This window comes from Anomalospiza imberbis, chromosome 2 (assembly GCF_031753505.1).
Source record: "Anomalospiza imberbis isolate Cuckoo-Finch-1a 21T00152 chromosome 2, ASM3175350v1, whole genome shotgun sequence".
Taxonomy (NCBI): Eukaryota; Metazoa; Chordata; class Aves; order Passeriformes; family Viduidae; genus Anomalospiza; species Anomalospiza imberbis.
In genome coordinates, this window is record NC_089682.1 from 10,600,731 (window position 1) to 10,628,470 (window position 27,740).

The 27,740-nt window shown below is 33.9% G+C and overlaps 1 protein-coding gene across 13 annotated transcripts in view; it reads left to right on the forward strand.

Moving 5' to 3' along the window:
* The window catches only part of DMD (dystrophin), a 1,045,484-nt gene that overhangs the window by 433,755 nt on the left and 583,989 nt on the right, over positions 1 to 27,740 (forward strand). For 11 of the 13 annotated variants that reach the window (XM_068179791.1, XM_068179794.1, XM_068179795.1 and 8 more), the window contains 8 exons: positions 620 to 790; positions 9,960 to 10,139; positions 12,137 to 12,265; positions 13,825 to 13,995; positions 17,574 to 17,696; positions 19,182 to 19,319; positions 21,229 to 21,381; positions 22,326 to 22,508. In XM_068179791.1, the coding sequence (XP_068035892.1) occupies positions 620 to 790; positions 9,960 to 10,139; positions 12,137 to 12,265; positions 13,825 to 13,995; positions 17,574 to 17,696; positions 19,182 to 19,319; positions 21,229 to 21,381; positions 22,326 to 22,508 (1,248 nt within the window). The remainder of the gene's footprint in view (positions 1 to 619; positions 791 to 9,959; positions 10,140 to 12,136; positions 12,266 to 13,824; positions 13,996 to 17,573; positions 17,697 to 19,181; positions 19,320 to 21,228; positions 21,382 to 22,325; positions 22,509 to 27,740) is intronic. The other 2 variants (XM_068179799.1, XM_068179802.1) reach the window with 2 other exon arrangements.

Below are 27,740 nucleotides of genomic sequence, written 5' to 3' on the forward strand. Positions count from 1 at the left end.
TCAGCCTTCCTTCCAGGTACCGTGTGCCAAGTTTAAAAGAACTTTAAAGCAGAGGTCATCTCTAGTACTTTACATCCAAAACATTCAGAAAATTAAAACCTTAAAGTTAAATGTGCTGCTTTACTTCAACATTATTCAGTGACATCGTGTTTTAAGATCTGAGGTTTTCTTTGACTGGAATTTCTTTTCTTCCATGTAGTTTAGCTACACAGAAAAAAACCTTGAGGAATCCCAGTTCCTATATAGCCGCCTATATTAAAAAATGCCCTGTGAAGGTTTTTGACATCTATTTTGTGTCTCAAGGAAAGCCTGTTTGTTCAATTGCCCTAAATTAACTTGCTATGCACAATTTCAAAGCAGAGGAGATTTTTGGAGCTCTGTTAGTAGTTCAAACTCAATGCATCTTTATGCATATTATTTTCTTGCAGGTGTTTGTATTCTAGCAGCAGAATTACTGATCCTGAGAGAACAAATCAAGGCATACCTATACTAAAAGTGCAACTCCACCTGTGGAATCCCAAGTCTAGTTTTAATAGGAAAGTGGCCTATGGAAAATGTTATAAAAAAAATAGGACCTGTTTCACTGAAGGGTTAATAGCCACAATTATTCTTTCTGCAGGTGACAGAAAAAAAGCAAGAGTTAGAGAAATGCTTGAAATTGTCCCGGAAACTGCGGAAAGAGATCAATGCTCTGACAGAGTGGCTCGCAGCGACAGACGCAGAACTGACAAAGAGATCGGCTGTGCAGGGGATGCCGAGCAATTTGGATGCTGAAATTGCCTGGGGCAAGGTAAAAATGGAACACACACATGTGAATATTGTAGAAAGATAGATTTATTTTGTGATAGAGAAAAGTAATTAAAAATTCTGGCATTTTAGTGGAACTTCATGAATGTTTTGGCATTATCTTACTTTAGCATTAATGCTCAGAAAAATTTAAACCTTCTTGTCTCTGCAGAGATCAATAGCACAGTTCACCTTCACGTTGCAATAATCTTCACTGAGGTGAATTTAAAGTTAGAGTTTAATTTTTTAGAGTACTATAAATCAACCACCCAGTATCCATATAAGTAGAGATCTCTTACACCATTCTACTCATGGTTAGAAAGGTATTAAATAGTAGATGAAAGATTAAAGATGCCAGAACACTATATATTCTACGTGTTCAGATAGCAGCCAGGATATTTATTTTCTTATTCTTAGATTTGTAGCTCATTCCTTTGCATTCTAGGGGCTTCCTACTTCCATGAGACCTCACCCTGAACTCATCTTTCAGGTTAAAACTCAAAGCCTTAATCAAAACTTTCCTCAAAATCACAGTTTAGATAAACATCTTGCAGAAACTGAGGAATGCAAGACATCTGTATAAACAGAGTATTTCTGTGTGATGCTAAAACTTGGCATGTTATCACTCAACAGTAGCTAATCTATTTCATTTTCTGCACGTGTAATAGAAATCCAATCTAGCTGAGGACATAAACAAAACGAGTCATCATTATTCACACTTACCAAAATTTGCATTTTATAGCACACTATAGTAAACATTTTCCAAAGCTTCAAAATTTGAAATATCTGTGTGTATGTAGCCAGCAGCATTTTGAACAAGTGTTTGTATAGAATTTCAAAAACAAACAAACCAAAAACAAAACAAAACCAAACAAAAAAATCCCACAAACCCTTAAACACTATCTGGGGGTTTGTGCAAAAAAAAAAAAAAAAGTCACTTCTGCTTCATTTAACGGGAGAAATCCTCTAAACATTTTACTAGTTTCACTATCCGTTATAGAAATAGTAATAAACTATATACAGGTAATCTTCCTAATTTTTTAATGGCAGTGAAGATTCAAAGCACTTGAGTAAAATTTCTTATGTGGGTTGGGGTTTTTTTGTTGTTAACTAACCCTTTCAAGTTTCTGAGCTCGATAAAGTGTCTTTAGCCTTAAAATGCATTGATGATTTGCAAGCTAATAACAACACTAGAATAACAACAATAACAATTTAAAAACTCACAGTCTACACATCTTTTGTTAGATTTGGAGTTGTTTTTTTTTTTTTTTGTCATCAGTCTATAAGACAGTATTTTAAAAGTTATATCCAAAATTATCAACTTTCTCTCTTACTAACTTACAATTACTGCTTTGACTACTGCAGTTTTCACTTTCAAATAAAAACCTAAATCCCTACAACCCCCATTGTTCTCCTCTTATTGCCTGATATTTTCTCATTTTCACTTGCTGCTTTTCTTGCAGTAAATTTTGTGCAGTTCCTCTCATTTCTTTGGACTGATATTGTGAACTTAGAATCATAAAATCATGAAGGCTGGAAAAGACTGAGATCCTAGAGTTCCCCCTTTGACCAATCACCACCATGGCAATTAACCACAGCACTAAGTGCCATGTCCTGTTGTTTCTTCAACACTTCCAGGGATGGTGACTCTGCCACTTCCCTGGACATCCCATTCCAATGCTTAACTACCCAGTTTGAACACCCCAGCTCCCTCAGCTGATCCTACATGACTGACTCTCCAGACCCTTCCCCAGCTCTGTTCCCTTTCTTTGGACTCACTCCAGCCCCTCAATGCCTTTCTTGCAGTGAGAGATCCAAAACTGGACACAGGATTTGAGCTGTGGCCTCTCCAGTGCCGAGTACAGGGGATAATCCCTGTCCTGGTACTGCTGCCGCACTATTGCTGATCCAGACCAGGTACCATTGGCCTTCTTGGCCCCCTGAGCACACCTGGCTCATGTTCATATATGTCAACCAACACCCCCAATTTCTTTTCTGCTGTGTAGCTTTCCAGTGACTCTTTAACGCCCATAACAAAGGATAAATTTCATATCTTTAAGCGACAAATTAGAAAATCTTAATGTTTAACATCTCCAAACTAATCTGATAGGTAGTTAGGCCATTCTCCCAGTAAAATAAAAATACTCTTCAGTGGTGACTACACAGTACAGTTCTACTGAAATGGAAACATGCACTTCATGCTCCTGTTGATCCAGATGTGTATGTAGTTTTTCAGAGGTTTAAAGAGAAAAATTTGTCCTTATTATCACTTTGTTGTTAGATGTGAACCTTAATGATTCAGAAGTTGCATAATTAGGACCTAAAACCTGATGATTAGTGCACCTGCATAGTGGAAAGCCTTTGTTATGTCTTAAGCTTGCTACCACAAGTACAACGTATTCTTTATCTAAAGACAATCAAAAAAAGTAACAAGAGCTAATTAAAATAAGAACAATTAACATGAAAAAAATATATCAGACAGGAACCATTCCACCTTCTAATCTTAAGGCATGATGTTGAGTATTATGAATTCTCACAGGGAACTGGTACGCAAAGTTTTGAAGGAAAAATTGTTTGAAAGGGTATTTTGGCTTCAAATATTCCCCAAAGCCTTCACTACAATCTAAATTCATATAGTACCTCAGCTCTTCCCCTTCAGTCAGTTCACCACTAAAATAAGAACAAACAACTTTGGGTGAGAGCAGCTGCCTCTTGGCAAAATACATATGTTCTGAGTGGCTTTCAAAATTCAATTTTAATATTGCCTTTTTGGAAATATAAACAAATATTCACATATATGTAAGCAGACTTCTAATGTGGAACAATCCAACAGGTAGTATATGTGACAAATCCTAGCCTTTCAAGTGTAAATATTTACAGAAATTACGTGGAATATGATTTTTCCTAAAGAATATGCTCCCACTAGGAGACAGTGCTGCATTTTATCCTGGACAGTTTAAAATTCTTGTGGGGACTTCACAAATAAGTACAATGTTGCTATTCCTATGTGAATTTTATTGAGGCATCACACAAAATTGTACATCAATAATTTAGTCCCCAGAACCAGAGCCTCACAGTATCTGATTAATGTCACAGCTTTGGGCTTTGCACTTCCTGGGTAAGTAGGCTGCCAAAGACAGTAACCAATCTAATGAAATGCACTGGGAGATGAATTAAGCCCAGCAGATTCCCATTGTGACAAAAGTCTGCAGAAAAACAAAGATGGAAAATGGAGAGGGAGAGAGGAGAATTCAATAGTGCAAATGAACTGAAAATTGGATGTGTGCTGCTGTCGATATATCTAAGCAGAGAGCTAATAATCTTTTTTCTTTACAGGACAAGGAAGCAGTTATATTTATTAGTGCACTTATTTCTAATTCATTTTCAGCACCCAAGTAGTCTTAAAAGTGAAAATAACTCAGAGGGTTACAAAGATAATTATAGAGTTGACAATAAAAGAAATCATACATCTGAATGTTGTCTTCAAGGTATAAACACCTCGAAGTAAAAAGGAATGTCCATCTTGAATAGGAAATGAAGCTAATGAAAGATACCATTAATCTGGACATCAAGGGAAATGTGTTATTTGTTCCTGTGTAGAATTTTTCAAGGAATGGAACAAAAACTTGGCTGAGTTATGTGAAATGAGATGGGCAATATACTGAAGACTGTAAATCCTGCCTTTCTGCTCAGCAGAGACAAGTTAAATCTTTCAATTTGAATTCAGCTCTGTTTATAATAGATAAGAAAAATGACATGCGGGTGGAAAGATAGTCATTAAACGTCGTATATTAGAAATCCATTTATAATTAGAATTCTGATTTAGTGAACATATTTATCACTGACGACATTAACAACTGCAGGGTTTATTTGTCTTTTAATCATGAACCAGACTGATAAGAATTATATTGCCAGGAAACCATGTTCTTAAAAAGGAAATGGCAGATGGTATTACCAGGAAAATTCTGTATCACTCCCTACTATCAGCAGTATGACTCTGCCAATGCTTTAATCTGATTTTTTAACACAGTGTGTAATACCAGTGAGTATAAAGTTGACTTGAACTACTTAGACCTACATTTAGCAACATATTTCCTGTCAGTAATACCCGTAAAAAAAGACAAACTGTAAATTGTGTCAACTGATTCATAGTCACTGGCCAAAATGCAATAAAAAATAAAACATGTGCTGTAAATAAACAAATAAATATGTATAATCAACCACTGAGAAGACCATAATGTCAGCTTCTGATTAATTCTGCAATCCCACCTGTGAGAGCTGAGCCTCCTAATTTCTTTTAGAAAGATTCTAATTGCACACAGTATTTTTAAGTAATCCACAGCTCACAGGCAATGTAAAGGCACAAAGAACTTTTCTTCACTCTTTCATTATTATTGTGTTTTTTAATCTGCATATGTTAATGACCATCATGGCTAAATATAGTATCTCCTGCATTTACTTACAATTCTGTTTTGTTTGAAAAAAAAAAACCAAACCAGCATTAGTTCATCTTGGTACATAGTAGTTTTCTCATTATAAAACATAGCTCAGAATACCTTTTTACCACATCTTCAGAAAAATGAAACAAACCAAACTAACAAAATATTGAAATAATAATTTAAAAAAAAAAAAAAAAACCACAAAACCCACAAAACCACCAAAACCCCAAATTCTGTGTAACGTCTGGTTTCGAAAATAATTAATTCCTAGTTGGTATTTGGTGATGGGAGGGATGTACAAAAAAACCATCACAGTAAACCAAAACCATCAAGTAAAAACAAAAAACCAAAACAAAACAGCTGGAACTGTTTTGTAAAAATCCATGTAAGTATTTTTTAGTAAACTGAAAGATAAAGAGTATGTCACAGCACAGGGGGATCAGAGACAGGACTGTGAACACCACTAAAAATGTAAATATCTGCACAGGGAACTGCAATTATTTGTTCTAATATGATCAATCCTGTCATCCTATGGATCCATATGTAAAGTAGGTAAAATATCATAGTATGCAGCTACAAACCACTTATAAATTCTCAGCAAAGCTCATCCCTATGACTTTACATGCTGCAGCATGATTTCCATTCTGCATGGATTTCAACCTACCCAAAGTTGTTTTTTAAACAGAACTTTTATTTTCTACTGCAGCTCCTTTCCTGAGATTTTGATGAATGAAACTGGCACAAGGGAAGCTCAGATTCTTCCTTTCCCCCTTCTGATGTTTCTGGGAAGGGGATTAGTAACTAATCACCTGAGATGTGCTCTGCATGCAGAATTGCACCAGGGCCTGTGTGATTGCTTTAATTTCCTGGATGCCAGGAACCTAGATGCCATTTCTCTTGGAAATGTTCAAGTCCTGGGAGTTCCATGGTGGTGTAATCCCCCAGTTTTGATTAAAGCAGGCTACCAACATTTTTCTTATGACCAGGAGTAAGAATAACAATTCCTTAAAAAGCAAAGGAAAAATTTCAGTCAGTGAAAGACAAATTAACTTTTTGGGTCAGAGAATTTCCATTCTGGTATTTTGTACCAAATAGCCATAACTGGTACTTCAGAAAAGTGGAAGTACAGGAGCTTCTTCCAAAGAGGCACTTCAGAATTTGTTCTAACTGAATAACTGAAATTTGAATGGGGAGAGATTCACATCATCTTAACTCTTGTATCTGCTAGTAGATGTGATCCGAAATAGTGACATATGTAAAGAAGTGTTATATATATATATCCTTAATATAATCTGTATAATTTGTATACATATTTTAATGGAAATTTTTCCTGGAAGTATTTATGGAGCTTTTCTCTTCCAGTAGGTAATGCACACTTGAATAAGATTTTGTTTTATAAATAAATATACTAGTCTTAAGGAAAAAAAAAAAAAAAAGTGAATGTAATAACTATAATGATAAACAGCAGAATGAATATAATCTGTTTTGGAGTTGTTCAGCATTGCTGATAAATTTTCGCAGTTGAAAATGAATGTTTGGTGTTAGGATGTTTAGTTCAATCTTTTGTTTACATGTTTTTGTTTCCCCAAGATGCCATGATTATATCAGGAAAATAGCTTCTTCACAACTCCTACATTTCTGTATTTTATTTATGTTACATGGTGTCACCCTGATAAGCACACAAAATCAAAATGTATAAATTACCTAGTCCTTCTGGGAAGAGTTTCACCACTTTATTTGTTGATGTTTCATATTGTACACGTTGTGGTGGTGTTTGAGACTTGGGGGTTTGGGGTTTTTTTTTAAGGTGCTAAGTGTTTTCAATGTCATTCTTTACTTGCAAAGCTAATTGCATTAATTGAGTAGTTTAAATTCTACAACTTTCTTATATATTTTCAAATAAACTGCACAGATGGAATGCAATTTCATGTTATGGCAACCAGAAAGGAGCTTAAATCCAGCAAGGCTGTGTGGAACTTGCTCTTTAAAAATCAGGAGAATTTAAAAGCCATACCCTGAATTTTTCTGAAATTATCTTATTTAAATTCTGGCACCATGGCATATTCTTCTTTGTTTTATATAATCTTGTTGAATTAATAGTAGTACTTTTGATTTTTTTTCCTTACAGAAAATTTTCCAGTGCTGTCTGTTATTGCAGACAGTGAACAAGTATATGTAGACTATCACTTTCTAATAATACTGGAAAGAAAAATGGGAAAATTTTAGGAATATAATGCATAGATGCCAAAATAAAAACAAACCAAAAAGGTCTTATTGAAGTTGTGAAAGAAAGTTAGTTTACCTGCTGCACTTCATAACCTGCTGAGGAAGCCATAGCTGATAATGCACCATGGAATCCCACTGACTTTACAGACCCTGGTAGTTTTTCAATTTTATTCAGTGGGTCCTGTATTTTATACATAAGGACTTTTAATAATGGAGATTTAAAGTATTGAGGAAGATGCTTTTGTCGCTTCAATGTTGTGTTGAGGGCCGCAATATTTTTTTAAGACAATAAGGGGATTTACTTGGTTCATGTCCCTTACTCACAATTAAACGAGGGAATTAAAATCCATATTGCCCAGAGGTGCATCTAGTCTTTAGTTTACAGTAATTCTTTACTTTAAAGAGAATAACTAGTTTCTTACACATAGGGAATGCACATCTGGGTTTTGAGTACATTTTGTTTACTAGACATTTAATTTTTGGTCCATCTTTTTACTTCTTGGGATTAACGTTTATTTTTTGTAGCCCAAGATTGGCATTTTCATAAATGTAAAATACAAAAGAAACCACAAGCCATGGTAAGTACACTTCAGAGAGTCTTTTCCAAATGAAAGAAAATAGTTTAGAAAATGAAATAAAGCTGATCAAAATTTTCCATCCTCTGTTGGTAAGGTAAATTATATCTTTTGTGTTATTCTTTTTTTCATGATGACACTTTGCACCTGCTGTGAAACAGATAAAACAGTACTAGAAAGGGGCATGTTTTTCCTTTAATCTGGCAGGGACCTGCTGAAATTTTAAACTCTACTTTTCAAAATCTATAATTATGTAGTATATTAATAATAATTTGCATCAAACATGCCTTGGATTTATTACATATCATCTGTATTTTAGAAAATTGATAGAATGTGGAAAATTTCTCATACTTACATTAAATACAAGTGTAAGACCTTTTCTGTGAAATGACATTGCAAAAGGAGATCCTGAATTCTGTTAAGCATAGGAAGTGAGCAACTGCTTTAAGCATGACACCAAATAAGTTGAAGGTTATATTACCATTATATTATATTATATAACCAAATAAGTTGAAGGTTATATAACCAAATAAGTTAAGGTTCTATTTTACAAAAATAATAATTTTATATTGTATTTATTGAAAGACAATATAAATACATTCACTATCAACACATTATCAACAAAATTTTACTGATCTGTGACCATGAGAGATGTGATAATGTGGAGGCTATAAAGGTGGGGCTCTACTGCATAACAGCATTCATCCTGAGATGGAAGTATTGTGCTTGCCATTTGTTTGAAGTTTTTGGGGTGTTTTTACTGTATTCAAGTTTCTGTGAGACATCTGTGTCTCTGAAGACCAGTGCTTCTTCTTTTTCTTCTAAGTTCTGTTTGTGTTATCTTGGAACAGTTGGCTTCTGCTTGAAGTTTTGTTTTATAAGCAGAGATTTATATGCCTGGATCATTGCTATCAGGTGCCAAGGATCTCAGATAAATTTCTCTCATAAAACTGGTTATATGTGAAATTTGGTGTAAGGAGTTTGTGCCTTTCCTTGAGTATTCAGTAAGACTGCTATAAGAGTGCTGACACATTTTTCCCTGTGTCATCTCACTGTTTCGTATTTAAACACCTGCTTTTTTTACATGTTGTCTAAATATGTTGGGAATTGTTCCTTTTGTTAGACTTCTTGCATGTTGCAGTGAATATTAAGACATGAATAATGAATAAATTATGTAACCATTCATATCAGATCTGTAAGGTAAGAACAGTGGGAATAGGTGCTGGAAATCTGACTTTGTAGCACTGCATTTGTGTTGTAGTCATTCAAGCTTAGAAATGCTATGGGCAATGGCTTATTTTTAATATTTTGGTGTGCAGAATGAAATCTCAACTGAATGTAATGAAAGTAGGCATTTCTACAATTAGGAAACAAGTTTAATGGAAGAAAATGACATGATTTATTCTGAAAAAGATTGCATTGACAAATATTAAAGGAATAAAATATTCACTAGATGGAGTTTTCAACTATTGGAGTTCCATCAACTATTTTGATGGAGTTTTCTGTCTTAAGGTGTCACCATGATGGTGTATTATTGTACCATTATTATGTAAGCTTTATGTGCTATTTGATAGCTATCTAATTTTATTATAGGAAAAGTAACTTTAAACATCTCTATATAAATATTATAAAATGTGGATTAATTTTTCATAATTAGGTATTGAAATTATATTTTGAACACTGAAATGAAAGATAATTTGCATCTTTTAAAATTAGGCTTTTATGAGAAGATGAAGAATATATATGATTTTATCAGAGCTCAAGAAAAACAATTTGCTTTGTATTTGCTGCTCTTCACAGAATGCCTTCCCTTCCTATAGGAAGCAAGACTGTGTGTTCTAGTATAAACTTGCTGCCTGATTTAACATTTCATGTTCTTAGTGTGGATAATTTTTAATTCCCAGAAATTTTATTACTTGTCCTGCTCATGTAGGCAACACGGAAGGAGATTGAGAAACGCCAGGTCCAGCTTAAGAGTATCAGTGACTTAGGAGAGAATTTGAAGACAGTGATGAAAGGAAAGGAAAGTCTCGTGGATGATAAACTCAGCCTGCTGAACAGTAACTGGAAAGCAGTAACTTCACGTGCTGAGGAATGGTTCAATCTCTTACTGGTAAGGAAAATGAATTTCTTCACATAGAGGAAATTTTGGTTTCCAGTTGTACATGCCCAGCCTTAGAGAAGTGCTTTTTCTGGTGCCTTGGATTGTGCTCCTTGAATACACAGGTACACAGGCAATCAGATTGATTATTGCTAAGTGCATTGTGTATGCTTTGAAAATATTTATAACTACTGAGTGGAATTTTGACTGTTAGCAGTTTGCAATCCTGTCTGTCTCAGCAGTTCTTGCATTGTTTTTGATTTGGGGTTTTTTCCCTAATAAATCAAATGCAGTTTCAAGGACAGAGATTACTTCAGTAGTCAAGCGAAAAAAATAGTCAAGTAAACTGAGAAAGTCTTAGTATCGATACCAACAACATCAGCTGCTTTTGGCTGCATTAGCATTTCTGTTTGGAATAGTACAATTGGGAAGTAAGTTTCCACTTACAAGCTGGTTTGGCCCACAGGGTAGTTCTGGTGTGTATCAGTTTAATTCATTTCAGAGGCAACCAAATCGTAAGCTCTTCTCAGAGTGCACACATGATGTGCTGAAGGACTATGAGTTGGTATTTCAGAACTTTGTGATCTTCTTTTGCATAGTTTTATAGGGCATGTTAGGGTGGGGACTGGATTAAGTGTAGTAGAGAGTAAAAACCCTAATACACATTTCATACAGGTTCAGGAGCCTCATCCCCAGCTGCCACAAACTACAGATAGTCATATAACTTTATTCTGCCTTCAAATTCATTCTGTCATGAAGAGGTGACAGTTTGAACCCTTAACTACAGAAGAGTCTTAACAACTGGGCTGTCAGAATGCTTTGGGAAATGTTGCATGCGGTTTCTGTTCCTCAGAACATGGGAATGCAGTTTTACCCCAGAGAAACAGAAGTTTTTTAGGGATGTATTGGCCTTTATCAAGACTTTTCAGGGCTTGATGTGTTGGAACTCCACTATAGTCTGTATGGCTGCTTTACAAATAAATATAATATATAAATATACAATAATATACAATAAATATACAGCATCACTCAAGGGCTTCCTCAGCTGAGTAAAGTACCCAGGTGAAAGTATCTGGAAAACTTAAGAATTTCAGTCTGAATCATGTAGGTACACAGATTTAATGTGGAACTGATTATAAGAAGCATATAATGGAGTTTACAGGTTAATGTAGTTATGTATTCCTGTACATCCTCTCTTTCCCTGCTTTGGAGTCTGTGGTTAATATTTGCTAAAACACATGATAAAAAGGTCTAAGAGGGGTTGAGGGGTTTTTAGGGCTAATTGAGGGGTATAACTGAGGGGTTTTTACCAATTTTACAACAGTGTAAAATAAATGTTGGTACATTTGGATGCCAAAAGAACTAGTAATACTTTTGATTTGCATGTGGTCTACATATGTATTATGTGGGATATGCCTAGGCCACATTCTAGTGAGCTCACCCAAAAGGACAAAGAAGCAGAGAAATGAAGATTTATCAGAACGTCGACTAGAATAGCTTTCAGAATGAAAAAGTCTCAAAGCAGAGAAGTTACATGAAATGTCCATAAGAGGTTTAGATGCAAAGCTCCCAGTGTTGACTGTGTTTTTGCAAGTGCATCCTTGTGGCCATCTGAGTTTCAGTCAATTTACTGGCTTTCCAAAATGAATTCTGTACCTTGTTCTTGGGAAAGTCCTTTGCAGCTCCTGTAGGTCTGGCTTACAGCTTCCTGTTCCTCTCAGCACCTCGCTGAGCTGCCGACACCTGCGTCTTGCTGTGGTTTTGTCATCCTGCTGCCTGTCACTTTGGAATCTTCTCTCTCTCTCATAGAATGTCTTTTTAAAGAAATCTAACATGCAAAGTGAAAGAAACAAACAGCAGATTCTATCCTTTACAAAACAAGAAGTTACTGTGTAAAATAAACAAGTTCTCAAATTGTGTGCATGTTTGCCACACTTGGCATAACTACAGCTGTTGTTTCAGTTCTGATTACATTTTTTGTATGCAGTATTTACCTTTTCCACATACAGGAATATCAAAAGCACATGGAGGCTTTTGATCAGAATGTAGCTAATGTCACTACTTGGATGTATCGTGCTGAAATACTGTTGGATGAATCTGACAAACAAAGACCCCAGCAAAAAGAGGAAATTCTTAAGGTAAAAAAATGTGATTTACTGGAAAGCATGAATTTTGTTCTAAAAAGGACTGTGTCAAAACTAGTATATTTCAAAAGGTATCACAAATGGATTAAGATTCTTTTTACTGTGCTAAAGCTACCCTCTAGCAACTTGTAGATTACTTAGAAATTTGCTCTGTATTACCAAAATTAAATCCTTGCAGAAATAAAATCACATTATTATTATAATTCTTGGGAATTTCCTGATTAGTAAAACAGCAGCTTATTAAACATATGTCTGCTGGAAAATACTTCTTTAACACAAGGTTTTGTTTTGTTTGAACAAAATATTTTCCTTTTCTGTCCCCTTTATTTTTAATTGTATTTCTGTTTTTCTGTGATACTTTTCCAGTATGTATGATATTTCTGTCATATGATTGTCTTAATTCTACACTGGGGCCAGATCAGCAATACAGACAAGAATATTATATGGTGAACTAGCTGCAGAATCATGGGTTAGTGTATTGAGCTTGAGGTTTTAGTCAGCCAATTGCATCATTTGACCAACTGATGAAAAATTAGCTTGTAATATGGATGTGTATGTTAAAATATGTCATTTAAAATATCTTCCTTAAGAACAACATCAAATTATTATCTAAAGGGACTTTCCTTTTTCTTCTGAAGTCAATGTGAAATTTTATTTTTTAATGAACTCCATGGTCATTACATAATATCTGAGTAAGAGTTTGCAAATCAAAATCAGAATTGTGTTGCTGACACTGACATAATGATGCCATTTACTGCAGCAAAATTTTACAAATTCCAGAGCAGAGCATAAATTAATGCCTCATTGATCTCAGCAGGATTATGAGACTGGCTTTTGTAGATGAATGAACAATTTTGCCATCATCAGATATGAAATAAAATTATCAATAATTATATTTATATTTGCATTGCCCAAAGGTAGTTCATGCAGACAGTAAAATGTAATTCTTAAAGTCCAACTGTATTTCGGATTCCAAAATGCCTTGCTATCTATTTTTGGCCTCTGCCTGTACTGGGATCTACTGTTAAGATTAATATTGCAGAGGATAAAGGCTTTTGCCTTCTCTTTTTTTTTTTGGTAACAGATTTATAGAAAAAATTAGGACTTTTTTTTTTTTATATACTGGTCATTTTTACTTGCCTGAACTACGGCCCTGAGCAGTACTGAAAGCAACAATTACACATCTAGTTCTATAATACATGAATTAACAGCTCTTCCTAGATTTAGGAACATAGAATAATTTAGTGCATCCTGAAATATGCTGCAATATTATTGCAGATAAGAATCTGCCTAGAAATAATGATCCCCATTAATTTCAGCCAGGAGATACTAAAACAGACATGTAGATACATTCCTGCTGTAAATTTGAGGGATATGAGTGGGAATGTTATCTAAGGTGTTTCTACTGGATTTACACACTCACGCATAATTATCTGAATTTGCTTTGTGGTTTTGCTCCCTATTCCTTTGCACACTTTCTCTCTCTCTCTCTCTTTCTCTCTCTTTGCATTTATTACTAACTTCAAGCCCTGTCTCTTGCTCACGGACTGTAGCGCTTAAAGGCTGAGCTGAATGACATTCACCCCAAGGTGGACTCTGTGCGTGACCAGGCCAGAGACTTGATGGCAAACCGTGGGGACCACTGCAGGAAAGTGGTAGAGCCTAAACTCTCAGAGCTCAACCAGCGATTTGCAGCTATATCACAGAGAATTAAGAGTGTAAAGGTAGGAGGACTTGCTTCCATATGGAGATGCATAAAAAATGGTGTTTGTGTAAGGTGCACAATTGCAACTATGTAGTGGGCTACCGTTCCTCAAAAAACTAAGCTTTTAGAGGAAAACAATGTAGAGCCCAAGGATTTATTTTTTATTAAGTGTGAAAATTTGGGGTTTTTGGCATTAAGGGAATGTCATGGTTTGACCCTGGTGCAATGCCAGTGTCCCCAAGAAAATACGCCCTCCCCAAACGAGTGCTGAGAGATGCAATCCGGAATAGAGCAGAGCACTCACTGTTTTTTCACTGTTTCACACCTAGAAGTATTTGCTGACTTTATTTGAATGTAACAATGATTACGTCATTAACTTACAAAAATGAACATCTAAGAATTAGTAAGTCTCTAACTACGCAAAGTATGAGTAGCCTTTTTTCATATAGATTTGTTTTTGAGAGCTAATTTTTCTTCAAGTGCATTTAGTATTTTTCCTATGAGTCTGAGATTCACCAATGCTGGAGATAGAAATAGATAGGTAGAGATTATATCAATTTTGCTTCAGTTATTCATCTGTAGAATCATCATGACTGCTAAATCTGAATTCATTGTGGATTAGGTAATTTTTTGGCCAAGTTGTGCCTTCTGAATTGGAATGAAGAAGGACATAAGCCACCTACTTTCTACATTGAATTTTGCTGCCTGTATTCTGAAGATCTATTCAGCAGATTAAATGAGGCAGCCATAAAGATTGGTATAGAGGATAATGGGAATGCACAGATCCTGATCTAAACTATTATTGCTGGTCACTGTATTAACACTGGAAATAAATGCACAGAGATCCATGGCAAAGCAGGAAATAAGCTTTGCAAAAAGCATGAGCCAAGAGACATGGTTTCCATGAGTTGTTGGGATCAGTGCAGAGCTCAGTGTCCTGCCTAACCAGCATATCTCTGTGGATATTTGGGTTTATTTAGGTTTTATTTCTGAAGCAAAATAATGTCTTCTGAATAAAGGTAACATTTTTTTTTTTTTAATGGCCGTCAGTGGTATTTCAGCCATTCCAGCTTCTTACACAAGCTGCAGACTGAGGACATCTTCGTAAGAACTGTGCTGTCTGATGTTTTTGCTCTGAACACCTGCTATCTGCAGTCTGGATTTCCATCTCAGTTTTACTTTGCTCTTCCATCTTATTGTAAACTTGCGGAGCTGCTGCAGCCTTTGGTGGGATCCTGGGAAATTCTTGCTTGTCCTAGGGAAAAATGGGACTGCCTGTAGATAGCTTATTGGGGGTTCAGTCAATGAAGGGACAAAATATTCTTATCAAGATGAAGTGTCTTCAGAACACAGCCTGCAAATGTCTTCCACCTGCAGCCTTCTCTCTCAGGTTTTCTTCCATTTCTGAAGGCAAGGTGGGCGGAATTGGCAGAATCACACTAAGATTTAGAGAAGAAGTGCCCAGCAAGATGAGAGGAATTACTACAGCACACAAACTACAATGGTAAATTAGAATTTAGGGGACCTTTTCCAGGACCTTGGAAAATGCACAAGTAGAATATGATGCACAAAGGATACTTAGTATTGAATCAGATAGAGAGGTAAAAACTGGTCTGAATTATTGACTATTCTACTGGCTTGCTGTATGCATTTGGATAAAGGATCAAATTAGTGGGTACTTTATTTTATCTACCTGTGTAATGTAGGCAATTGCACTTTCCTTAAGATTTTAGTTTAATGTGCTAGAAAATTATTATTATTATGAGGTGATATGCTTCCTAAGTGTTTTTGCATTTCCCCCCCATATTTATGTAAAATTATTTACTCTGTGAAAGATTAAAACATAAATTCAAAAGGATTGAAAGCTCTCATAACCTATTTTCAATAATTTCTCATCTGTCCTCAAATTAGCTATATTTTTTCAAATACTAACAATAATCAGTACAACAGTGAAGTAAATAAGAAATTATCAATTAAGTCAGTGAATGATAGTATATAATTGTCATGTCGAGAATTAACAAAATTTTCATAGTATACTGAAATGAGACTTACCATTGTCAAGTAGTCTTTGAACATCATTCAGTTGCTGGAATTAATTTGGTATTTTTCTTTCCACTTTCTTCTTTGTTATTGTTTTTAACCTTTATCAGAGACTATACATTTTATATTCCAATTTTATTACTTGGTTTGTCTTTTAATGACGTTTAAGTACTTTAGAAAATATTCTTCAGAGCATTTGAGAAGAAATTACTGCATAGTTTTCTATTATTTCTAAATCAGTTTTAGTGCATAATAAGTGTAATTCTGAGCCTCTTAATGAAAATTTCTGAACACGGTATTATCCTCTATAAATATTGTACATTATTATATTTCCATTAATGTTTCTAAATGTGCAAAATCTTTGTTAAAATAATCAACAAGAGACAATTAAGGCTTTTTTACCCAGAGTCTTTCAGGGCATCTGAGAACAGATTTCATTTGACATCCACTCTCTCATGTTTTTACCTATTAATTTTTATTGTTGCTGTCTTCATTACAAACTTTGCATATAGTAATAACTAATTATACCAGAGGAAAGAGTAAAAGAGAATTAGGTAGAATATAATGTGCTTATGTCTTTAGCAAGAAAGACAGATTCACATCCAAGAGTTCCTAGACCATCAAAAAGACCTTTAATTTTCTTTAAATCTAAATTTTATGTGAGAACCACTGAGATTTTCTTTCTTCTTCTTGCGTTTAAAGCTTTGAAGGAAGAAAAAAATTTCTGTTGATCATTTGCAGTGCAATTAATAAATAGACCATATATTGTACATAAAACTATTCACAGGCACTTGTGTCAGACTGACAAAAGGCAGTGCATTGTATTTAATAAGTTTCACCTGTTGGAGAGTTCAAAACTGAATACTAAAATAAAGCACTATAATTATACTGTGATTTATTTTGTAGGAATTCAGTCTGTTTTATTTGATTGACTTTTTCTTCATCCTGAATTTTTGTTGAGGCTTTTTGAAACAAAAGCTGAAATTTTGTTTATTTTTTCCTGCAATGTTACAAAATACTATTAGGGGAATATCTTACACAAAAATTTTCTGTCCTTTGTTTTGTAGCATTCACCTAACACTTCTACTATTCTATGTGAGAGAAAAATAATTTCAAAACTGAACCAGATTAACATTAAAATTTTCTTTATTAATAATAGGGTTTTTTCCATCTGAATGGACTTCTTGATGCTCAATGAATAATTTCTGGCAATTCAGATTTAACCAAGTAGTTTAAACATTTTTTTTTTTAGAAAAATAGTATTTTTTGGACTTGTTCTTGCACACAAATGTGAGAATGTGTTTTATTTTTTCCTTTCTAATTTTCACTCACCTTAAAACTCTTTGGTTTACTTACATGGAAATTCTACATAAATTTGTATCTTTATTTGCATCTTTGGATACTTTGAATATGGTGTAGATATTTTTCAACATGATGGAAACTCTACCATTGTTTGATCAATAGGGAGTAGCACACATATCTCTTTTCATTTCTGTTTCTAATAAAACTATGAAATGTGTCCTTTAAATAAATAATCTTTGTATTTCTCCATTTTAGCCCTTCATTCCTTTGAAGGAATTGGAGCAATTTGACTTCGATATACAAAAAATGCTTGAACCACTGGAGGTTGAAATTCAGCAGGGAGTGAATCTGAAAGAGGAGGACTTCAATAAAGATATGGTAATTTGGTTGAAATGGAAGTCTGAGCAAAATAAGCAGGGAGATGAAAAAATCTGAGTGAAAATCAGAAACCCATATTTGCATAAGGATCTTCAGATATAACTTGGGCAACATTTTTCTATGCTAATATATTATAAAAGCAAAAGTTCCAAATTAGCACTAACTAATTTTTTTTTGTGCTAACTTAATTTTTAGTTTATCAGAAAAATATTTCTTGTCCCTTATGAAAATGCTAAGCAGACCAGGAATCTTATCCATGGGTTCTATACTACTACCAGCAGTATTACAGAATAAGGAATGAATATTAAAATTTCTGTAGTAGTGTAAAGACCAGGAAAAGTCAGAATGATGTAACAAAATGGGCACTATAATGAAAGAATACATTCAGTTAAAATAAATGCTCATGAAAAGAAATGCCACTTGCCAATTTGTTCTTAACCAATCTTCTTATAGCATTAATGTAAATAGGTTTGTGGCTGTGGTAGGCTTTATTACTTATGTTTTATCATTGCAAGTCATAAAACCATTTATTCGTATTTGCTGTGGGGAGAAAGGAAAAAGAGGAGTAAAATACTGCAGTGCTTTGCTGCTATTGCGATTGCAGTGTATGTTCTCCAGAATGATTTTCAGAGAGATAATATTTTTTGACTGGGCAAAAAGAGAGATTGATCTTTAGAACCCTCTCTTCTTGAGTCCTCAGCAAGATCAAATATATATTTGTTTACAACCAATATAAAGGCTCAATATTATTTTACTTTTAAGGAATTCTTCAAAGGTGTCTGCTTCATATCAGTGGTGGTAGGAATCTTTACAGGATGTTTTTTCTTTTATTCAGGAAAAATAAAATTTTAGGCTTATGTGCTGCATGAAGAATTTAGCATGTGTATGTAGAGTTAAATTCAAAGTCAATCAAGTTTGACGGGGCAGTTTCCACTACCTGAGCATATTTACTTCCCTTTCTTTGCATCAAATGCTTAGAGTGGTTCAAGACACAGCCAGAAGCTGTGATATAGATTCAGTTTCAAAGATTCATAGGTTTGTAGGTGGCTTCTACATAAAAAAAAGCTTATTGATAGCATGTCAGAATAGCTGATTTTCAATGTGATGATACACAGAATGGTCAGTAATTGCATGGTCTGCCAGCATACTGGCAATTTCCATCTCTACTGACAATGATTTAGAATATTTTACATATATCTATTATTTTTGTTTGAAAGTAAAATATATTTCAAGTTGTTGCCTCTGTTTTTCTGCTGTTATCCTGGATGCTGCATAAGATCTAATACCAAAAATCTGTAGATTTGCAGATGCTGTCTTACTTTTATCCCTCTACATATATTGTAGAAAGCAAGTAAAAGTTACTTGATCATCAGTATACAACTGCAAGTAGCTTTTACATGATTACTTTAGCATAGTCTGTATCTACTAGTACTTAAGTAATCATTAGATTAACATGCACATAATATTGGTTATTTTTTAAATCAGAGTGAAGAGGATGAGAGCACAGTGAAAGAATTGCTGCAAAGGGGCGACAGGCTTCAAAAGGGAGTCACAGATGAGAAAAAACGTGAGGAAATAAAGAAAAAACAACAGCTGTTGCGGACTAAACATAATGCCCTCAAGGTATAGGAGCTACAGTTATAAGCACATGCTATTAAACCCATTTTTTTCTTCATTTCAGGGCATCTTCTTGCTAAATTAATCATCATTACTATTTAGAGATTAGTAATTTGAAACTATTTGGCTATAGATGTATTTTCTTATACAGTTCTCTTGATGCCTAGCAAAAGGCATTTTACAGTCTCCAGCTTGATAAGTATTGTCTTAACCTCAGCATTACAACTGTGTGACTGCAAATTGGACAACAGTGATTTCTTTGATAATTCCTTTTTTAGCATATTATGTGAGTTATATATTTCTTCAACAGCAGTCAAGACCTTAGTTATAATCAGGCCCCACAAATTTATATTCTCAGTAGAATAACACACTTTTGGCCATGAATAAGTTGTTTCTCCTTCAGTAGAATACTTACACACTACATTCCTGTTAGAAGAGTGGCTTCATCCTCTCTAGGGTAGGCTAGGTTGTAGTACCAATAGACATAGCAGCTGAGAGGCTGAAACCCAAAGTTGCATATGAAAATTCTGAGTTGACACAATTTGGGAGGTAAAACTGTGTGATACTGTTCCTAGAGATGCACATGGTGTGTTTCCATGCCATGTGGACCAGCTAACAGATATAACTGGAAGTGCCATCTTTCTATGGCAAATAAAAGTGATAAAAGATAGAATCTTACCATTAGAGAGTCACCTTGGTCACCTACCTGGAGCTATAGGCTCTTGCTACTGCAGGAGAATTCTTATGTTGTCAGCAAACAGAATCTTTCTTTCTTTGGATAATTTTGATTAAATTATCTTTGGTTGGGGGAACATGGCATGTTTACATTTTATTGTTACTTATTTTTATGCATGCTCTTTCCTTTCCTGTGGACTTCATTCTAATTCTTACAATTTTACAAGCCTGTGTGAATTCAGAAGGGTAGCTAGGATATACTATTGTTTTGTCCACGTTTAAAAGAAGCTTGAAATCTATTATGTGTATCTTTGACTGTTCCAAGCTAAATGGAAGCAATTCATAATTTTTATGTTGGAGAAACAAGAACAGTGTTTATTGCACTGTGCTCTTGACCAGATCCTCCCTGGCTGTTTTTTATGGTATAGTGATAGATTTTCCTTTGGGTGACTCAGTTAAGGCATTCACTCTGGTGAAAAAAATTCAAGAATGGTTGAGGCAAATTAGTCTGAGTATTTTTATATAAAATATAACAGTATTTTTTAATTTACTTCCTAATAAGAAATTATAGTAATTGAAATATTTTCTGAATTCTGCATGAGTGAAGTTAAGCAGTTAAAGCAAATGTATATTTAATAACATTTCTAAGGGAAGAAAACAAACATTTTATACCTTCCTGCTAAAGAGAAGCTTTAATTCTTTATAAAGCAGAGTTATAAACACAAGACATTTGTTATGTATGTGGTATTTAATTTAGATAAAGAAAACCTGTCTTGCAAAAATTTCTGCATTGCAGTGATTTTCATTTGAATAGCTACAGAGTTTTCATGCAGGCTAGAAATTCACAGGAGTCCACAAAATACAGAAGTCCCACTTTTGGCTAGATCTAAGTGGGCTGTGTTTCCATCTGTCCAGTAAGTATTCTGAGCAGAAGTGTTTTATATAAAATATTGACATTTATGTAAGAGTCTTAACTTCTCTGAATATTGGTGACAGTCTCAGTGGTTTATTCAACATGTGAACAACACTGAAATAGGTAACCTCCTTTTAAACAAACAAAAAATATTTGTTAAACTGATGCAAATATGTTCATTTACTCATATACTTGCTTTAAATATCAACATTTAATTAAAAAATTAGCAGCCTTGTACACTTTTTTTTCCCTTCAGTGTGCACACATGCCAGTTCATATTTTATAAGCCTTTAATTCATATTCTAATAATGTCTGCACTGTGAACAGGACTTGAGAGCTCAAAGAAGAAAAAAGGCTTTAGAGATTTCTCATCAATGGTATCAGTACAAGAGGCAGGCTGATGACCTAATGACATGGCTGGATGACATTGAGAAAAAGTTAGCCGGTCTGCCAGACCACAAAGATGAGCAGAAGCTAAAGGTAATGTTGTTTTGGGTTGGCAATGATAGATCGTTTTGAGTGATAGTTTATCAGTAGAACAGACAGCAAATGCAACAAACAATCCTATCTTATAGCTACAGAAAATTTTATGTTCTGTTCTTTATTTCTATTTATAGTAAAGTAAACACTAATTATCTGTGTTTAGAGTGACATTTCTTTGTTGTGCTATATTTTGTATTTGTTTCCTATACAGAATGTTATATAAATAATTTGAAACATACTAAATATAATGTTTTGTCAATAATACAGAAAGTGTGCAATGTATTAAGAAGCATCAAATGTTTTCTAGTAAAAATTGTAATTGATTTTATGTATCTTTGTTCCAGATGAACAAATGACTTACCAATATATGGATGACCTCTATCTCATGTTAGCACATTCATTTTCATCAGAACATATTCATATGTCACTGTCAAACTCTATAGATTTATTTACATACTGTCAAAGGTTTTCCTGGTTTATTTTACATCGTCTTTCTTTGCTTCATTCTCTGTTGAGTTTCCCACGGAGTAAATTAGGAGTTAGCTAGTACATTAAAGAGCCTAATAGTATATTTTTAAGCTGTTCAAACACTATTTGTTCTGAATATGCTGATCCTTACTGAGAAAGTAGTTTCTCCAATTGCCCATCCCAGTGTACTAGCAAGAATCTGAACATGGGAACTGTTGGCCTCTGCTAACAGTTTCAGAGTGTAGTAGCTCTTAGGATCTCTACAGCCCATCTCCAAGAAGGTTCTTCAATTTCAGATATTTTTGTTTTGTTTAAATGTAAAATAAGATATGAATAATATGAAAATAAGCTGTAAATTTTACTTGTGACAATAAAATGGAAATGGATTTTCTGACGGAAGTATTTTGCTAATTTTAAGTTGATTGATCTAGTTAGCTAACTGTCCTGGGCCCTGTATTGGTTTTGCTCACTAGGAGATTGGTGGAGAATTGGAGAAGAAGAAGGAAGATCTGAATGCGGTGCACAGGCAGGCTGAACGCCTGTCTAAGGATGGGGCTGCAAAAGCAGTGGAGCCAACCCTGATACAGCTCAGCAAGCGCTGGCAAGATTTTGAGAGCAAATTTGCTCAGTTTCGAAGACTCAACTATGCACAAATTGTGAGTTGTTACTGGCAAACCCATATGTTTGCAACTGCTACTACTAACAGCATCCTACTAACAATGAGAGCAACAGGGTCAGTGTCAACTCTTCAGATATTAATAAGAAAAGCCCTATTGTGTGCAACTGGGGGAAGCTTTATATGCTCTGATACAATAGTGATCTGCTTTGGTCTTAAAATTGCCCTCAAGTTAAATCAGTCATTGACAAACAACTCAGCAATGAAAAGTTTGTGTTCATTTCTGTTGCCTCATTATTTTTCCATAACATTTATCAGTTTAAAAATGTTAGTTCGCCATGCATCTATTTTTTTCACTGAACATGAAAAACACAAAAGTTGTCTTTTCCAAACTACCCATCCCATGCCAATTTTAATTGTTTTTTTTATTTGTCCATAATATGTTATACTCACTTTAGGAAGTGATTGGAAACATTTTTATGACTATATATACATATCCTCTTCTTCAAAGTTCTGCTTGAACTCTCAAACAAGTTTTTGTAAGAAAATGTAACTTTAAATTTGACAGGATGAAAACATAATTTTACAAACCATCTTCATGTCTCCTGAATTTGAGTTGTTTAGTTGTATATAAAATACAATTATTCTTACTGGTTTATACATGCTGCAATAACTGGGTAAATAAAGGGGAAATAAACTGTCAGTATTCCAGCTTTACAAACAAGATATGTATTGAGTGTTACCCATTTAGAAGTTTACCAGAGGTTGCTTTTGCACTTAAATGAGTTTTTTCTTGCCATTCCTACTATGCTGCACATTGTCTTCTTGGCTTTTGATTTTATATGAAGAAAGACAAGATTTGCTTTTAAGGAAGTTGTTGCTTTATGTGCTCTCTGTAATCTTGAAGTGCTAGTGGTAAAAGGGAGTTTCATCAAAATGAAATTTTATTTCTTTATATTTAAATGCACCTAGATTGCAGAGGGAGCAAACTGATCGGATAATGACAATTTAAATATGTGAAGTGTTATCATTTAATTGATATATGGTAAACTATGTTTTAAAAATGAAAAAATTTCCAAAAAACAGCAATATGTATAAACTTTTGATAAATATAGTCCTCTATATAATGTACTATATTGTGTATTTTTAACTTTTCTAATACTAAGTTACATAATGTATATGTAAAACTAATACTTTGGATAGTTATGCAGTTAATGGAAGCAATCAGAGAAACATTAACTTTGGTTTGTATGTTATTAAATCTTGTTTCATCTGATTACACTATTCAGATTACTATGGTTTATATTAAACTTGATGGATGTAATCAGTTGCAAATTGTTTATATTGACATGGAGCTAGAATGAGAGTCACTTTGTCTTGTAAATGAGTTGGCTTTTTTTAATGAATATATTTGTTCCTTTGATAATCAAGTAAGAAATCAGATTGTGCATGCAATTTATATGAAAACACTCTGCTGTCGCTGTGCTTTTTATGTCATCCACCACCTACCATGACAGGGGATGAATATATCCATTATAAAATTTTACTAGCAGATCAATAAACATTATTTTAGTATATTTTTCTTTCAAATATGTAAGGTAGATGTGCATCAGCATATTTTTTGAATTGCTTATATGAATTCACTCACCAGCTTTTTAAATTCATGTAACCATTGCATATGGTTTTATTCCTAAAATATATAGTTATATACTATATTTATAACCTTGAAAGGTTACATTTTAAATATTAAATATTTCATACAAGAAGTCTACTTCTTACTATTTATCTAGGGAATAAGGTCATTCAATGAAATTTACATGTACACTGGACAATTACAGTATCCTTCTCATTTCACATGAAAAATATCTTGCTCTGTTGACAAGGACTAAGGTAATATTCATATGAAATATTTTAGAATTTATACAGAACCTAGTGAGACCTGAGGGAGGCAGTACATCATCTTCATGACCCAAATCAGAGTGAGAAGTGCAACGGCCTTGTTATTGTTATTGTTTTGACTTTGCTGAATTAGTGAAACAGAGGGAATTTCTCAAGGTTTTTTTTCTTTTTCTTAAACAGCTTAAGTACCTACCTCACAGGGATGTTGTGAGGATGCATTAATTGTTTGTGCAAGACTTTAGAATACAAAAGAAAAATGAAAATTCAAACTATTCACATGAACACATGCATATACCATCAAAAATAACTTCCACTGAGATTTTCTCTGTTAACCAACAACTGAATAAAGCCATACAATAAAAATACAAAATTGATTTTTTCTTTAAAGCAAAAGAAATAGAAAAATGCTGCATTTACTTATAATTTATGATGTTTTCCATAATAGTTATTTAACAATTGAAAGTTGTTATAAATCAATGAGGGTTTAGTTTTACTGTGTATCTTGCAATTCATTACACTTCATTGAATAAACATAGCAAGACTGCACTGAAGAAAACCTTTAATTATGTTGCTTAATGACAAATTTGCATTCCTTACATTTGTTGGAGCTAATATACTTTTGATATCAAAGTGTGAAATTAGATTATCATGCTCCCCTGGATTTTACTTTTCCCCAGTATTTGCTGGGTAGACCTATCAGAAGGATATAGGAACCATGACCTTAGGAGGATTTATTCTTTCTAGAATGGTGGATCCTTGTTAAATCCTCAGTGTCTCACAAATACATAGCAGTAAATATCCAAAAGCTAATTGACAAATATATATTGGGGTTTATTTAGAAAAAGGAATTTCCTGTCACCACTTTTGAGAATAGAGTATATTATACTTATATCACCTCAAACATGCATGTTCTGTTTAATAACATTTCTGAGATATTAATCAGTTTGGTATAGTGGTTCTCTATGTGAAAATTGTCAGCAAGTAATATATGATATTCTACAAGGAAAAAGTTGGGTTTATTGCATTTACAGATTAAATATGATACACGAATACATAAATGCAACTGCACACAACCTAAAATCACATTGAGCGAAAAAAATTGCAGAGTTCTTGTTGTCTTACAAGTTTTTTGCCTCACACATTGTTGTTTTTATTCATATGTGGCAGAATAAATAGTGGGCAGAGAATCAGTTGGTAGTAACACCAGAGGTGAAATCAAAATAACTTATAAAAAGGAGTGAAATATTTCTCTATAATATTTTAAAATTATGATTAACAACTAAATCCCACTGAAATCCATGATCATTTAAAGTACTCTTCGAAAAAACGAGCCTTTACAGTTTAATCCTAAAACAGCATGCAATTTTTGAATACTAAAATTGCATGCATTGGAAAAAAAAAACAGTAAAAAATAACATTAGAGAGGTTAAGGGAAAATTATTTCTAAAGCACCTGTGCAGAATCGGATATCATTAAGCCTTGGCACTCACACAGTATCTTGAGAAAAGTTGTCATATCCCCCAGCTACAGACTAAACATGAATCTTCAGCTACACTGTTTTTTCTGAAACAGCTTAGCCACTCTTCCAAGGTGGTGAAAATATTTATCCAGAGAAAAAGGTAGATTTCAATTATTTCATTAAATTATAAGAATCAAAATTAGTTACCAATATGTTGATTAAGTTTAATTAAACTATCCTAATGTCTGTTTTCTAGAATTTTTTCCCAATGTTATAATTTCAACAGTCTATGAGTGTATTTTGTCATGGCTCAGCTTAGATTTTCCTGAGCTGATTGAAATTATTCTGGGTGCAGAGTGATGAAGGCCTTTATCAATAGAAAACATCATCTAGATGAAGTATAGAGAGCCTACACTGTAAATTCTTATTTCATATACGTCCTATTACCATATTGTATCAAGATGCTCAACACGCTCTCTGCTGTCATGGTGGTCTTTCAACGTTCCTCTCTTGGCTGAGCTATGCATGCTGGAAATCGTAAAACAGAGTATCTTTAGGACAAGAGAACCTCTTGTAATCTGACAAAATTATGTGTCTACTATTGTATATGCAAGCAAAAAAAAATAGGCTTACAATTTCAGTAATTTTGTTGGGGACACACAAACATTCTATTGAAATTTATGATTATTTTACTCCTGAAATAATGAGGCCTGGATTTTGGCCATACAGAATTGATCAAATGAAAAACAACAGGAGAAACTGTCTTTTTCATACCAATTAGACTGTGTTATGATCAAGAATGAATAAGGAATATAGTTATACAAAACTGTATTTATTTTTATAAGGTAAGTGGTTTAGTCTGAGAAGTTTGATAGTTACGTGCAACATGCATAATGTAACATGGATAAAAATATACCAGCACCCTTAGTACTTCATTTTTTCCAAATAAAAGTCATTATTCTCTTTAAGATCGTTTAAAGCATTCAGAGATTCAAAATGCCTGTCTCCTAACTGGATAATCATTTCAGGTGAGAGAGTATGTGATCAACTCCAGGAAGCAGATTCAGGACTGATCAAATTTACGTTTGAAGTTCAAGACTTTGTTTATTTTCAGTCTTTAATAGCATATTGCAATCTTCAGATAATATTACCCTGTGGAGCTCTATTTAGTTGATTTAATAAAATTTAATAATCTCTTTTTACCATTAGAATATTTTTATATATAAAGATATTTTCTAAAATATAAATCAAACATTAATTTAAATAAGTATATCACCATTAGATAAACACAGGACTCTATGTCGTGATTATCTGTCTCCATCAAACTGACATGGACACTTCAATGGTGATGTGCTATCATTATTTTCAGTTGTGTATTTCCATTGTTTTCACAAACACTGGTGATGGGATGAAGTGGTTTTCTTCTCTTATCCTTGCTTAAACGTTCCTTGGGTTAAATAAACAAGTAATGGTTGACAAGAAGAAGGGGCAAACTAACTCTTCATTATTTCTAGAATGAGTGGAGAGAGAGAGAGAAATAAAAGAGAGAAAAGACATTAGAAAAAACAGGAAAAATCCTACTGGGCAGAAGAACTGTACAGTGATGGATTAGTATCCAATTCACCTGTGCACTTTGGGTCTGTTAAGAATGGGACAGAGGTGATACTGTGACACCATTTAACTTTTCTGACATTGGCAGTGGCTCCTTTTTTAAACAAATAGCTTTACACAGCATAGCTAAAGACTGGAATTTTTTGACTGTGGTCTGAAAAAGCAGGATGAGGATGAATAAGGAGCTTTGGGAAGAGAATCACAGGTGAATGCTTACACCTATTTTCCAATATCCATCAACCTGGAAATTCCTATTGGAAAATGTATTCCAAATAGTTTAAGTGTACTTCAAATCCTTTAATT